The sequence below is a fragment of the Jaculus jaculus genome, chromosome 9 (assembly GCF_020740685.1).
Source record: "Jaculus jaculus isolate mJacJac1 chromosome 9, mJacJac1.mat.Y.cur, whole genome shotgun sequence".
Lineage (NCBI taxonomy): Eukaryota > Metazoa > Chordata > Mammalia > Rodentia > Dipodidae > Jaculus > Jaculus jaculus.
Genome location: NC_059110.1, coordinates 90,090,370 through 90,106,355, shown reverse-complemented (window position 1 = coordinate 90,106,355; position 15,986 = coordinate 90,090,370). Strand labels below are relative to the sequence as shown.

Here is a 15,986-nt window from a genome sequence, read left to right as displayed (position 1 = left end):
TCTATCCTCCACTTGGCTGATTCTCTTCTTGAGAGCTTCTAGAGAGTTTTGGACTTGTTTAATTAAGTTTGCATTTTCTACTACTTTTCTATGTAAAATTGCCATCCCTCTGTCAAGCTCCCTTTTCACATCATTTTCTGATTTTCTTGATGATTCTTGGAATTCATCCTTGCATTTCTTTATATCTTTATTTAGCATGACCAGCTGATTTTTAATGTCTTCTTTTTATTCACTCTCCCTCACATCTCTTAACTCTCTTTGAACGCCTTCCAATTTCTTATCTATTAGTTCTAGTTTAGTGAAGGCAGCATTTACATGATTATCGGTCCTTTGTTGCTTTCCTGCAAGTTCTACCAGTAGGTTGGTCAGGGTTGCATTGCTCATAGCTTCAATTTGATGTTCTGATCCTAATGACTCTTCTGTGTTTTGGTTAGATATATTCATTGTCAGAATGGGTGATCTAACTGGATTTTCTTGCATTTGATTTTTCATGTTATTTCTTTTGTGCTGTGGTCTGCCCATGACAGTGTATGGGCATATAGTTGGGTGGATCAGCCTGGGCTCAAGCACAATGGGAGTCTGAAGCAGCCTGGGCTTTGGCTGTCACTTGCCAAAGCCACCTGATCTACTGCCTGGCAGGGGCACCAAAGTTGCCTGAATTCTCAAGCAATAATGTGCCAAAGCTGTCTGCATTCAAGCTAGGAAGGACACTGAGGCACCAAGCACTGAAGCAGCCCAAACTGTGGCTGGGAACACTGGGACCCAGAAGCAGTCTGTCTGTGCTCCCCTGCCACAGGAGAATGGGGGATGGCCCTGTGGCAGACAGGTAGGGGATGGCATCTGAGCTGGCGCAAGTGAGGGACACTGTCTGCACTTGTATGTCAGGTGCTGTGGGACTGGACTCACTGAACGTATGGCGGCAGGACCAGTAAGCGAGTGAGTGGGCGGAGAAGTCTAAGCTTCCACACACAGGGATGGATCTGCTGACAGCTGTGCTGTGGATACAGTGACTACTTGGGGGGAGGGGCGGGCTACCTGCTCCTGAGAGAATCTGGGATTCCCTATTACTGCCAGGACTGGTGGTAGCCATCTTGGCCGGAAGTCTGCCTGCTGCTTTTTTTTTTTTTTTTTTTTTTTTTTTTGCCTACTGCTTTTTTATGTATAGTTCCCATCCCTCTGTCAAGTTCCCTTTTCAAGACATTTTCTGATATTTTCTTTGTTTTGTCATATATTTTTAATTTAACTTATTTATTTATTTGAGAAAGAGACTAGATACTCCAGGGCCTCCAGCCACTGCAAACAAACTCCAGATGCATGCACCACCCTGTGCATCTGACTTACATGGGTCTTGGGGAGTCGAACCAAGATCCTTTGGCTCTGCAGGCAAATGCCTTATCTGCTAAGCCATCTCTCCAGCCCCCATATTCTGAATTTCTTAATGCTTCTTGGAATTCCTTGCATTTCTTTGTGTCTTCAGCTGGTTATTGAGGTCCTCTCTTTTTTTTTTTTTCCTCTCTCTCTCTCTTCAGATCATTTAACTGTCTTTGGAACCCTTCCTGGTTCTTTTCTACTAGGTCTAACTTAGTGAGGACAGCATTCATACGATTATTGGCCCTTTGTTGATTTTCTACAAGTTCTGCTATTTGCTTGGTCAGGGTTGCATAGCTTGTATCTTCATTTTATGGTTCTGATCCTATTGTCTCTTCTATGTTTTGATTAGACACATCTATTGTGGGACTAAGCAATATTGTTGGATTTACTTGCATTTGATTTTTCATGTTATTCCTTTTGCACTGTGGTCTGCCCAATCTGTAACAATCCTATTTAATTTAGGAGTAAGCTATAGTCTACCCTTGAAGTATCTTCAGTGATTATTCCCTTTTATGTTTGCTTCCACTAGGCTTCTGATGGCAATGGGGTCTGCCTGTTCAGAGGAAAGGGGCCTGTGAGACTCTGGTGGGGGGCTAGGGACCTGATGAAGGGGCTTGTTATTCCATGGTTTGGGCTTTGGGACTGTGTGATCATGTAGCCCAAGGGGACAGGGGGTGGGGGGAATGGGAAAAAGCAGACTGGTATTGGGGCTGGGCTGTGGAGTGGGGGAGGATGGGAATGTGTGGTAGTTCAGAGATGCTGAGGTGAGGGAATCAGACAGTAGGCCACTTGGGACCATGTACCAGGGGGTGGATGGGACTGTTGGGTCCTGTGACAAGGCAGGGTGGGGATATGGGGATATCACATGCATGGAGGTCCCCTGTGGGAACACTAGCCTGCTGGTCTGGGTCCACACATGGGGGTGGGGGACAGCAGTGAGTGGGACAACATTCGTGCATGGAGGTTCCCTGGGGAAATGGTAGCCTTCTGGCCTGGGTCCGCACAGTGGTGGGAGGCAGCAGTGAGTGGGACACCATTCCTGTGTGGAGGTTCCCTGGGGGAATGGTAGCCTGCTGTCCTGGCCTGAGTCCATGCCTGGGGGTGGGGAGCAGTGAAGAGTCAAGGTGGAGGTGGAAGTCCCCTGGGGGAACACTAGTCTGCTGGATGGGTCCCGGCATGGTGGTGGGGGCAGTGGCAGCATTCACACATGGAGCCCTGCAGTGGTTGGAGCACCTCGGGTGGGGGTCACACTAGCCTGCTGGTCTGGGTTCTCTTAGCCTGTGATTAGTGCAGGAGGAATCTGCGGCTAGGACGACTGCTGGAGGGGACTGGGGGACTGATGGGCTACCCAGGAGCATGGGAATCAGCGGTTTCCCTACTTTGCTTCTCCACACCCTCCCCCTGCAGGTCTCCTAGAATTTGCAAACCCCAGAAACTTCAGTGAACCCTAAAGTTCTTGTCTTTCCTTCTGCAGGAGGTGAGGTATGGTTAGGCAGATGCCATCTTGACTGGAAGTAGTAGTTTTTTGTTTTTTAAGGTAGGGTCTCACTCTAGCCCAGGCTGACCTGGAATTTTCTATTTAGTCTCAGAGTTGCCTTGAACTCATAGTGATCCTTCTACCTCTACCTCTGCCCCACCAAGTTCTAGGATTAAAGTCATGCACCACCACGCCCAGCTAGAAATTTTTATGTGACTATTATTGGGATGGTAGAAGAGAAGAAAAACTGGCAAGAGAGCATCTACAGTTCAGATATTTTCTGAAAGGCTCAACGTAGAAATCACAGTATATGTGTATTATTCAAAAGTATGACAGTATATTCCAAAAGAAACAGCAAAAATGGCTTATGTAGAATAGGGAAGTAAGGTGAGAAAGTAAGGTTAGATGGACAAAGGGAAGAACTAGTCTTTTATTATAAGCATTTTTGTACTATTTGATTTTTTTCAACTATACAAACTGTAAATAAACTAACAGCACAGATGAAATATTAAGCACTGTCTTTAAATAGCATTTATAAAATATTTTAAATAATCACTAAAGAATCTAACCAAAAGCATTTTAATAAAAAGCTCTGTATAATGCTTCTTGGAATCTAAAAATTGAGTATAGATAGGGCCCCAAGGAATCCTAATTTCTTTCCTAAAAAAAAAAAATAATAACAAAGCCATAAACAGTATGAAAGTTGAAAAATATGTGTTTTGTCTAAGATACTGAATCACACATTTCTACCCTCTAATTGTATTTTACTTGGTTCTCAAGTTACTAAAGAAGGGGCCTTTATTTTAGCCTGGGTGGGGGCGTTGCACAGCCATCTGTACAGTGCATTTGGCTACAGGAAAGAACCGCTGTGACTAAAAAGGGCTGTTGTACAGATGCCACGTGAGAGGACAAAACAGTTTTCATTACCTCATTGTCTTTCAGTACTGTTTACACGTGAACTCTGGGCTCCCATCACAAACAGCTCACACACCATGTTTCCCTTGAGTATCACAGTTATTCCTGACCAGTGGCGCTGCCTTGATGACTTCCTCCATGTGGTTACAAATAAATCTGTCTGCATAGTGCCACAGAGAGCAGAGGGAGAACATTGCAAGTGCACAGTGAGTACTTAGAGTGTGCAGAAAGATAGTCCTAAAGCAACTGAATGAAAACCAGTGCACATGTGTCTTAAGAGAAATTGGTGAGCACTGATGGGGGCCTAGGAGAAATGAAAGGAAACCTGGGGGAGACTGGAGAATGAAGTAGAGGTTGGAAATCTTGGCCATTTCAGGTCAGTCAGCAAGGGAAGTAATACAAGAACTGGATTGAATGTTAAGATGCAGCAGTAAATAGTGAGGGGAATGTGGTAGGGTGTGTAGCATTTATCAAGAAAGCAGGTAGGGCTGGAGAGATGGCTTAGCAGTTAAGTGCTTGCCTGTGAAGCCTAAGAACCCCAGTTCGAGGCTGCATTCCCTAGGACCCATGTTAGCCAGATGCACAGGGAGCGTATGCATCTGGAGTTCATTTGCAGTGGCTGGAAGCCCTGGCGCACCCTCCTTTCTCTTTCTCTGCCTCTTACTCTCTCTCTCTCTCTCTCTCTCTCTCTCTCTCTCTCTCTCTGTGTCACTCTCAAATAAATAAATAAAATTGAACAAAAAAATTTTTTTAAAAAGAAAGCAGACAGTAGTTTGGGGTGGCAGGAACTCTGTAGCAGAAAAAATAGAAAAGGGTTCATACTGGAAATATTATGGACAATACCAATTTTGGTGGTTGCGAGACTATATAGAGAACAGGCCAGTGATAAATTAAAATTGCATTAAATTTACCTTGACCCAGGATTCTGAAAGAAATACAGATATCTCTGACTTAATGCTTAGATGAAGTTGGTAAAGGGCCATTTATATACTGCCTGATTGATCTCTGAGCCTGAAACATTATGATATTAATGTTTCACCCTTTCTCCAGAAATTTCACTCAATTCTCAGGAGCTTTCATGCCTGGAGAGAGGAGGTGCACAGGCTCTGTGTAAATCATTTTATATATTCAAAATAATATTCTACTCATGACTGGTATGTATTATCTCTGCAAAAATAGGTTTCCTGGGCTGGAGAGATTGCTCCGTGGCTAAGGCACTTGCCTGCAAAGCCTAATGATCCACGTTCAATAAAGCCAGATGCACAAAGTGGTGCATGTTTCTGGAGTTATTTGCAGTGGCTGGCAGCCCTCATGTGTCCATTCCCTCCCATTCCTCCCTCCCTTCCTCCCTCTCATTTGTCCTGACTCACCTTGTTCACTTCAGCTTTCCTAAAATATTTATCTACCTACAGATATTTGTATTTTGGACTTGTTCTTTTCATGACAGTAAAGTTAAAGCACGACATCACTTCAACCCAGCACGCCTGTCCATGTAGCTAGATACATGTGGGGAGAAATGACAGCCATACTTCCCAAAGCCATCTGTTGGAGGCAGTTGGAATTTACAGTATTGTTGATCTGTCCACCATGCATGTCTCCTGCTGAGTTGGTTAAGCAGAGGAGACTTCTACAAAGTCACTACTGCTCAGACAGCCAGCAACATTTTCCTTTGTCTTTCTCTTCTGTGAAGGTGTGGCGAGGCACTCTGGCCCGCATGCGGTACAAGAGGACCAAGGCAGCTCTGACAATAATCAGGTACTACCGGCGCTACAAAGTGAAGTCTTACATCCATGAGGTGTCCAGTCGCTTCCACGGAGTCAAGACCATGAGGGACTATGGGAAGCATGTGAAGTGGCCAACCCCTCCAAAAGTTCTGCGCAGATTTGAGGAGGCCCTGCAGGCAATTTTTAATAGGTAAGAACTTGGCAAATGCCACATCCCTTGGTGGTGGCAGACTTTATATGCACTCAAAAATCCTAGACCATGATATTGGGTCAGCTCTTGCTATTGTGACATTTACCTTCCCTTGTCTCTTCAGTTTTACCAGTTTTGTTTTCAAGGGCATCAGCTTACCTGTCAAAGTAATGGAACTATCAGCTTGCTTTTCATTTAGCACTTGACAGCAGTGTGCCATAGCTCCTGGATCTAAGCCACATTTAAGATTAGCTGCCAGCATTCTGTCTCCACTTTATGTCATTACCAAAAAGTAACTTTCTTAAAATCACCACCCAGACATTAACTAGAAAGTCCATTGATCCTTTTACAGCAGCAGTTCTCAACCCACTATGCCTTAGTTTCGGAAGTTTGAGAAGCCACAATGGCCAGGCCCCACCTCCAAGGAGTCTGTGTGATGGAGCTGAGGGTGAAACCTAGATCTTTTAAGGCTTCCAGGATGATTTTCAGTGAAACCAGGAGAAAAAATTTAACTGGCCATGGGGGTACGTGCCTTTAATCCCAGCCCTCAAGAGGCAGAGGTAGGAGGATTGTTATGAGTTTGAGGCCAGTGTGAGACTACATAATGAATTCCAGGTCAGCCTGGGGTAGAGTACGACCCTATTCCCCAACCCCCCACACCCGCAAAAAAAAATTTAGGCCAAGCACTGTCTACCCTGAATCTGGGTTTTTCCTTGCATAAGTCCTTCCACATTTCTTGAGCTTATATGCTGCCATTGTGTACCAGATAGACAGTTGTCCTGTAGTATCTTCAGGGGCTTATCCAGGAACCCTGTAGATACCAGAATCCACAGACACTCAAGTCCTTATATGAGGTGGTTTAGTGCTTGCTTAACACCTACAATCCTATATATTTTTAATATTTTTATTTATTTGCAAACAGAGGAGAAAAATGACTTGCCAGATCCTCAAGCTGCTACAAAGAGGCTCCAGCCTCATGGGCCACTTTGTGTGTCAGGTTTTTACATGGGTACTAAGGAATTGAACCCGGGCCCTTAGGCTTTCACAATAAGCACCTTAATTGCTGAGCTATCTCTCTAGCCCCCTAGATATTTTAAACCAGTTCTGGATTTCGTATCTAAGAAATAATGAGAAGGAAAACGTGTACATGTGTTCAGTAAGGCCACAACCATTGTTGGATTAACTACATTTGCTTTCTGAAGTCACCTGAGTGCAAGGCTATGGAACCTGTGGATATGGAGTGCTGATCTAGCACTGTCTTAGCTATAAACATCTAATCATTTTAACCAAACTAGCAACCCTCAAATGTAGTCATCTGATATTATTTCCTTACAAGATCACTACTTGATCTTCTAGTATAAAATACTTGCCTTACAATTCTATGCTTAATCAGATTTTACCATCTTTCAGCTTTTACCCAATATATTTTTATTTATTCAAGAGAGAGAGTGAGAGAAAGAAGCAGATAGAGAAAGAGAGCATGGGCACTCCAGGGCCTCCAGCCATTGCAAAGGAACTGCAGATGTATATGCCACTTTGTGCATCTGGCTTATGTAGGACCTGGGGCATCAAACCTGGGTCCTTTGGCTTTGTAGGCAAGTGCCTTATCTGCTAAGCCATCTCTCCATCCTCCCCCCCTCAATATATTTTAGAATATATGCAAAGGTAAAGAAAATACATGACAGAAAACCTCATTAAATTTATATCTTACATATACTTAAAAAAAATTAAAAACCAGGGTCTGGGGAGATGACGCAGCAGATAAGAGCATTTGCTACAAAGCATGAGGCCCTGAGTTTAGTCCCCAGCATCCACATAAAAAGGGGGGCATTTAACCTCGAGGGGTTAAACCCAGGAGGCTAGCTAGGGCTTGTTATTCAGGCAGTCTAACCAAAACAAAACAAAACAAAACAAAAAACAGCAAACTTCAGGCTCAAAGAAAGATTGTCTCTAGGAAATAAGGTAGAAGTGCAATAGACAAGTACATCTGACTCTTCCTCTGGTCATGTGCACAGGGTACACAAACCTGCACACACACACACCAAAAATAATAAATAATGAGTAATCTAGGCCTCATGGTACCCACATGTAATCTCAGCTACTTGAGAGACTAAAGTAAGAGAATCTAAGTTTAAGACCTGCCTAGGTACAGAATTAGTTCCAGGCCAGCATGTATAACTTAATAAGACCATACCTCAAGATAAAAAGTAATGTGAGGGCTGGAGAGATGGCTTAGCAGTTAATTGCTTTTCTGTGAAGCCTAAGGACCCCGGTTCGAGGCTCGGTTCCCCAGATCCCACGTTAGCCAGATGCACAAGGGGGCGCACACATCTGGAGTTCGTTTGCAGAGGCTGGAAGCCCTGGCACGCCCATTCTCTCTCTCCCTCTATCTGTCTTTTTCTCTGTGTCTGTTGCTCTCAAATAAGTAAATTTTTAAAAAATTTAAAAAAAAAAAGTAATGTGAGAGCTAGGGACATAGCTCAGTGGTATAACACTTGCCTAACATGGTGCTAGATTCACTCCCCAATACTACCAAAAAAAAAAATCAAAAATATTTCAAACCTCTATTCTCAGATACAGTGTTACAAGTATTACTTTGACAAGCTTTTTAATATGCAGACATTTTTGTATTAGTTGTATTATATGTGTGTATGTTTTACATATTTAAAAGTAACTATACTTAAATTCATACTAATTATTTTCTTTTTGAGATATATAGGCTATAGAGTTGAAATCCTCCACAGTGTCCTTGTCTCTTCTATGTCTTTTTTTCCCCCACCTGAGATAACTCACAGTGAGTCAGTATTGTCATGAACCAATGGCTGTGCATTTGTAAGCACACATATGCTTCATAGGAGGCATAGAATGGTAAAGAACCTAGACCCTAGAATCTTGGTTCACTTTTTCCTTCTTTAAATTTTTAAAAATTTTTATTTGTTTATTTGAGAGAGAGAGAGAGACAGAGAGAATGGATGCACCAGGGCCTCTAGACCCTGCAAACAAACTCCAGACATATGCACCGCCTTGTGCATCTGGCTTACATAGGTCCTAGGGAATCAAATCTGGATCTTTTGGCTTTGCAGGCCAGCCCTTTAACCACTAAGCCATCTCTCCAGCCCTCACTTCCTTTTTCTCAAGACAGGGTCTCAATTACCTTAGACTATCCTCCAGAACTCATTATATAGCCAAGGATGATCTTGAACCTCTGATTCTCCTGCCTTCTTCTCCAAAGTGCTAGTATTATACAGGCTTGAGCCACCAAACACAGTTTATGTAATGCTGAGGATGAAACCCAGGGCTCCATGCATGCTGGGCAAGTATTCTATCAGTTGAGCTACATCCTAGCCCTAGTTAGTCTGGTTTCAGTCTAACCCAGGCTAACCTGGAATTCACTATGTAGTCTCAGGATAGCCTCAAACTCCTGGAGATCCTCCTATCTCTGCCTACCAGGTGCTGGGATTAAAGGTGTGTGCCACCACACCTGGCCATAGTTAGCCTTTTGGTGTGTCTTTTTTCTTCTCTATGAAAGGATGTGATGATTTATTTCATAGGATTGCTGAAAGAACTGTGGGTAAATGCATTCAAAATATCTCAGATGGTGCCTGAATACAACTCTGAGTGTGGATGCACACCACCACATACCACTTGAGCATTTTTTCTCTTTTTCACACAAGCAAAATTATATGTATGGTTCTGTGACTTTACTTAGTAAGTTGTACAAAGCAGACCCTGACAATAAAGGTATGTGTCATATTTTGAATGGCTGAAGATGATTGTGATTGGTTTCAATTGGATTGTACTCTGGCTTGAATAGGCTCTTATTTTAGAATTTGAGGTTTTATTACCTAGAATTGATTAATCTATGTAAAATTCAATTTACTCTTCTAGCAAATATTTACTGAACACCTGCTGTGCTGCAGGCACTAACCTTGCTTCCAGAAATACAGTGACAAACAGGAAGAATGGGAAAGTCAGTCCCAGCCTCCCAGGATTCATACTTGGTGCACACATGAAAATACTTTGTCTGTTCTCTTTGTTGTCTATGTACACACACATGCATGTTCTCTCTCTCTCTCTCTCTCTCTCTCAATGAATCTTGCCATGTGTATTCATCTACTCAAGAGATAGCAAACTTTTCTATAAAGGGCCTCTAGTCAGTATTTTAGGCTATGCAGGCTACATATGGTCTCTCACACAGTCTTTGTTTTGGTTTGATTTTGTTAAACATGTAAAATATGAAGGCTCTTCTTAGTTCACTGGCAATACAAAACAGACCTTGGATCAGATTTGGCACAATCTAAAGTTTTCAAACCCCTAATCTGGAAATCTTTATCTGTGAATTCTACTAAGAGAAGTATGTTAAAGTATCCCAGTGTTATTATGGGGTCGTTTTTATTTTTCTGGAACCTCCATGTGTGTCTGTCTAATTTTGATTTGTTTTGGTTTTTGTTTTGTGACAGGATCTCATGTAGCCCATGCTAGCTCCAAACTGATGATGACTTTAAAACCCTCTGGCCTCCGCCTCCCAAGTACTAGATTGCCAGTGTGTGCCCCAATGCCTGGCTCTTTCCTATTGTGTTTTTAAATTGCTCCTTTCCTCACAGAAATCCTTTGTAATTGAGCCTGTTTTGTGTCCAGCTCCGTCCCTTTCCATGTCGTTGAGGCTGTCTTTATGGCTGTAGCTGTTGTCAGCTGTCTATAGTTATGAGAGGTGGTTTGCCTGACCAGAATAAGAAATCTACATGGCTCTCTTCATGGAAACCATATAGTCAGATTTCCAGCAATGCAGTGTGCCTCTGTACTTGGGGTCTCAGGAGTCATGTGTAAATGAGAGACAGGCTAGCCAGGCAATTGGAGCAAAGGTTTCTCCCAACAGTAATGAAATTTGAAACTCAAAGGCCCATGGAGGCAGGTAGGGCCTACCTGTCACCACTGTGCTTAGGTGACTTTTACCACCAGCTGCTCCAAACATGTTCTTCTAGCCTTTTTGTAAGGACCTTAGGACAATCTCTCATTGGGACACTGGTTGGCTGAGGGAAGTAGCGAAGAGGATCTATCTCAGTTATGCTCAGCCTTCGTCTGTTCATGGTTACTTTGCAGTCTACTTGGCTGACCCCACCTGTCCTGGCAAGATGTTCCACCTCTCCATAGCCAGGCAGTCCTATGCAGGGAGCTGGCAAGACTTCTATCTTGAAACCCGTGGTGGTTTGATTCAGGTGTCTCCATAAACTTATAGGCTCAGGATGCTTGATCTCCAGCTGATAGCAACTTGGGAATTGGAACCTTGTTTGAGGTGTGTTTTGGGTGCAGTCATGTCAGTGTCATAGCCAGCTCCCCCTTGCCAGTGTTTGACACACACTCCTGAGAACTTGTGCAGGGTTGCTTTGTATAGAAACAGATTGGTATGAGTAGATGGGCACTGCACAGAAAGAAATGAAATCTTTGGGCTAAAACTCCCACCTGTTCCACTGTAATTCTTTAAGAGATTGCAACTATTGAGATTGGGCCACCTGATCTGCAGTGGGACAAAAGGAAAAATGCACTCTTGAAGGGGCCTGAATGTTGTAGGAGTGTTCTGCTCTTCAAAGTCTGTTTTATTCCACCACCATCCCCATTAATAAATTGGTGACCCACCTGGTACTATGGAGTATAACAAATATAAGAAAGGGTCATTGAATTTGCAACATGGTTTTGTTTTTTGGAAATAGACATGGGCAGTGTGAAGCAGGCTTGTTGAATTACCTGTGTGGAAAGCAATTGAAATGATGAACCATGGGTTGCAGTGAAGACTCAATGGAGATGCCAGACTGTGGGAAGGCTGCTAAGGAGAGCTGCTGGCACCAGATGGAGTATACCTGAGGCTATGAGCAGCCCAGCTAGAGGGGCAGAATTGGAACTCCAGACTTTGCCTCTGATTAGAGATGTTGGACTTGGAGCTATAGAACTTGATTATTTGCCCTATTTTAGATCTTGTATTCGTTCAGTCTTTCTTTTACACTGTGAATGTTTATTCTGTGCCATTATGAGTTTGTTGTTATTATTGTTGTTGTTGTTTTGTTATTAAGGCTCAGTTAAGAGACCTTAGACTGTGAGGATGTTTGAACAATAGTGGGATTGATAAAAACTATGGGAACTTTAAAGTTGAACTAAATGCATTACATTTAACATCATGGATGGTTGTCAGTTTGTGTGATGGTTTGATTCAGGTGTCCCCCAAAAACTTATGTGTTTTGAATGTTTGATTATTGGCTGATGGCAACTTGAGAATTGGAATCTTATTGGAGGTGCGTTGTTGGAGGTGGGCTTATGGGTGTTACAGCCAGCTTCTCTTTGCCAGTGTTGGGCATACTTCTCTGCTGCTGTTTTCTACCTGATGTTGGCCAAAAGGTGATGTCCAGCCCCTGCTCATGCTACATTTTCCCCCTTCCATCATGAAGTTTCCCCTCAAATCTATAAGCCAAAATAAACAACTTTCTTCCCATCAGCTGCTTCTGGTAGGATGTTTGTCTAGCAACTCAAAAGTAACCGCAGCAAAACCCATCTCCTGCTGCCCCTGCTGTAGCCCTTGGTACTCTGGCCTTAGACTAGCCACAGCAAACCACTCTGCACTGAGCTGCCTCTCGGCCCCACCCCATCTGCTGCATGCCTGCCAAAAAGGCTTTATTTCTCCCGTTGTATTGGCACCATTCCAGGTACATATTTTTGCTTATTTTTATGTTAGCTATTTCTCTGGACAAATTTTTACTTGAATCTTATTCCAGTGTGCCATGATCACATGGTGAGAACTCCTAGCTTTGATTATTCATCCGACTAAAGACATTCACTTTACTTCCAGCCTCCTTGCCTGATACTACTGTAGAAAGAGGACAGAAGTATCATATTGCATGAGGCTGCTGCATAAAATTCCTTCTGCTATTGTTCTCATCAAAAAATGTACTTGGTTTATGTTAGCAGATGCCTATGACAAAAAAAAATCTTAAAGCTGGGCATGGTGGCATATGCCTTTAATCCCAGCATTTAGAAGGCAGAGGTAGGAGGATCACTGTGCATTTGAGGTCAGTCTGGGACTATGGAGTGTGTTCCAGGTCAGCTTGGGCTAGAGTGAAACCCTACCTCGAAGCAAAACAACACAAAAGTATTACTCTTATCTTTGCCTCTGCCTCTGCCTCTGCCTCCACCTCCCTGGACAAATCTACATTCCTCTATCATGTGGATTTTGGAAGTAGCCTCCTAACAGGTCATCCTGTCCCCAGCCTACAACAGTGGCACTGATCTTGTTAAAGCCTTACTCTGATCACTTTCCCTCCATGTTCAGTATCTTTCAGGAGCTTCTGGCTTCCTTCAGAGTAGATCTATGGATCCAGCTCTGGCTCTGTTTCTGATCTGTCCTCCTGCTCCCCATCCCATGCCATTCTAGCTTCACAGGACTCCTGGCTTCCCTGACAACTCACCAAGTAGTCTCCATCTCAGAGCTTCTGTACTGTGTTGCCTTTCTTGTACTTTGCTATGCAAGTGTCCATTTGTCTGTCTTCTTACTTCCTATGGGTCTCTGTTCATGTATCTTTATCAAAGGGACCTTTGTGGCCACCCATATAGACACCTCACCTTCCCTCTGAGGCACTTCCCACCCTCCTTGCCTAGTCTTTCATCTCTTTGTATCAAGTCTCCATCCCCATAACACAGACATTTTTATTGTGGGTTACTCTTCTCCTCCATATAAGCATCTAACAGAAAGGACCTTGGTCTGGTGCTTTTTTCTGAGCCTCCATTGCCTAAAAACCCTGTGTACTTCAGTAAGTACCTAGCACATAGCTGAATGAAGGGGTAATGAATCCATGCTGTCATCTCCTAAATATAAACAAAGACTTTGAGTCTTTTATTAAAAATGCTGGGGAGTCAAAAGTAGTTTGATGTTAGAGCTTTTTCAGACTTTGGAATTTTATACAGATTTTACTGGTTGAGCTGTGCTCAAGAAGTTTTAGATTTCAGAACATTTTGGATATCTGATTTTTGTTTTAGATTAGGGATGTTAAACTTTATATTATGAGAGCATATGAGTCACCGAGTTCTAGTTGTTTTCAAGGCATACAGAAACAAATTTTACAAAATATTCCTACGTAAACCTTACTTCAACAACTGTACAGTTTGTAGGCATTTTACCTGTTTTTCTTAGTATAGTATAGTTGCTTCTATGCTAATGAGTAGCAGCTTAAATTCTTTTTTGTGTGAATTTTTAAAACTTTCATTGATAATTTTTATAGATAATACAATATAACATGATCATAACCTGATCCCACAACCCTTTATTTTCCCCTCCTGAATCCCTTCTTCTTTCCAACAAGTCTCTCTTCTATCTTGATGTCATCTTTTTTTGTTTTGTTTTGTTTTTTGTTTTTTGAGGTAGGGTCTCACTCTGGTTCAGGCTGACCTGGAATTAACTCTGTCATCTCAGGGTGGCCTTGAACTCATGGCGATCTTCCTACCTCTGCCTCCCGAGTGCTGGGACTAAAGGCATGCGCCACCACGCCTGGCTATGATGTCATCATTTTTTTCCTCCTATTATGCAGGACTTGTGTAGGTAGATCAACCACTGTGAAGTCATGAATATCTAGGCCACTTTGCATCTAGAAGACAGTATTATAAGCATTTCTCCCCTTCCTTTGGCTCTTACATTCTTTCCACCTTTTATGGTAGATGTATCATTTAGTGATGAACACTGCTGTCACTTCTTTGCACTTTGGTTAGTTTTGAGTCACCCCAGTGGTCACCACCATCTGAAAAGAGAAGTTTGCCTAACCAAATGTGAGAGTAGAATTAATGTATGGGCATAGGACTGGAGAGATTGATTAGCAGTTAAGGCACTTGCCTATGAAGCCTAAGGACTCAGGCTCAATTCCCCAGTACCCACATAAGCCAGAAGCACAAGGTTGCACATGTGTCTGGAATTTGTTTACAATCATCAAGGCCCTGGTAGCTCATTCTCATTCTCTCATTCTCTCCCCCCCCCATATCTCTCTCTCTCTCTCTCTCTCTCTCTCTCTCTCTCTCATACACACACACACACACACACACACACACTTTCTCTCTCAAATAAATAAATTAAATATATGGGCATAAACATAAGTATTTACAAGGCAGTTTGGTGGGCATAATATATCAGTTTAGCCAGAGAACAGTAGTAGTCCCCCCCTCACCAGGCTTATGACCTTCCAAGCCATAGGCTTTTCATTAGGTTTTCAGTACCAGGCAGGAATTCCTTCCTGTAGAGCCAACTTTAAGTCCAATCAGAGAACAATTGATTTCCCCTGTAATAGATGTCACCATTATACCATTTGGTACATTTGGCCTGGCTGTCCAGCCATAACACACTGCTAGTTAAAGCCATTGATGACTTTTCTCTCCCAACAGACTGCATAACTCTTTCCAGCATCCTGACAGCTAGTCAACAGGGAGGAAGCTACCAGCTCAGCTCAGCTTGATTTCCCAGTGACCTGTGGCCCAAGCATGTGGAGCCTTCAGCAGTAGGGTTTTGTAATCTAGTTCTGGTGTATAACCAAGAGACTTGACAATACCCAATAATATTTGGGGGCTATCAGGGGCCTCCCTGGCATGTATCTCATTGGAAGTTATCCCACCCCGGCACTAAAATTTTTCTAATAACAATGTGTGACCTTTGGGCAGAACATTATCCACATCCACAAACTCTGTCTTTTTTAACATATATATTAGCTAGTGAAGAAGTAGGTTTACCTATGGCTTATTCTTAAATCTTAAGTCTTGATTAACCCTCATCCCACCCCCTTCTCTTCTCCATTCCCTCCTCTGAGACCATTTTTCCCCACCTAGTGTTCTGCCCATCTGTTTCCTTAACTACTATACCCTCCCCTCTGTTGCTTCCCTCATGGTCTGGTCTCTACTACTGATTACATTCTTTTTGAGAATGATGATATTGGCTTTCTAAGGCCTGTATATTTTGTTTATTTGCTTATAGATGGCGAGCATCCCAACTCATCAAGAGCATACCTGCTTCAGACCTGCCTCAGGTTAGGGCAAAGGTTGCAGCCATGGAAATGTTAAAAGGACAAAGAGCTGACCTTGGGCTCCAGAGGGCCTGGGAAGGCAATTATCTTGCTTCGGTAAGTTCAGAATAACATGGAATCCACTCGTGCTCTTTTTACAAAGAAAGATAAGAATGTTTCTCTAAGAAGTTACAGAAAGAGGAGGAGCGATACAGGTACACTTGTCTAGCATACATGAGGCCCTGAGACCCATCCCCAGTACTAAAAAAAATATTTCAGAGGAATATAGT

The 15,986-nt window shown here is 42.9% G+C and overlaps 1 protein-coding gene across 3 annotated transcripts in view; it reads left to right on the top strand.

The window, feature by feature from the left end:
* Window positions 1-15,986, top strand: part of Myo1d (myosin ID) — a 394,397-nt gene that overhangs the window by 218,975 nt on the left and 159,436 nt on the right. For all 3 annotated transcript variants that reach the window (XM_045158229.1, XM_045158230.1, XM_045158231.1), the window contains exons 17-18: window positions 5,454-5,677; window positions 15,669-15,813. In XM_045158229.1, coding sequence (XP_045014164.1) covers window positions 5,454-5,677; window positions 15,669-15,813 — 369 coding nt within the window. The remainder of the gene's footprint in view (window positions 1-5,453; window positions 5,678-15,668; window positions 15,814-15,986) is intronic.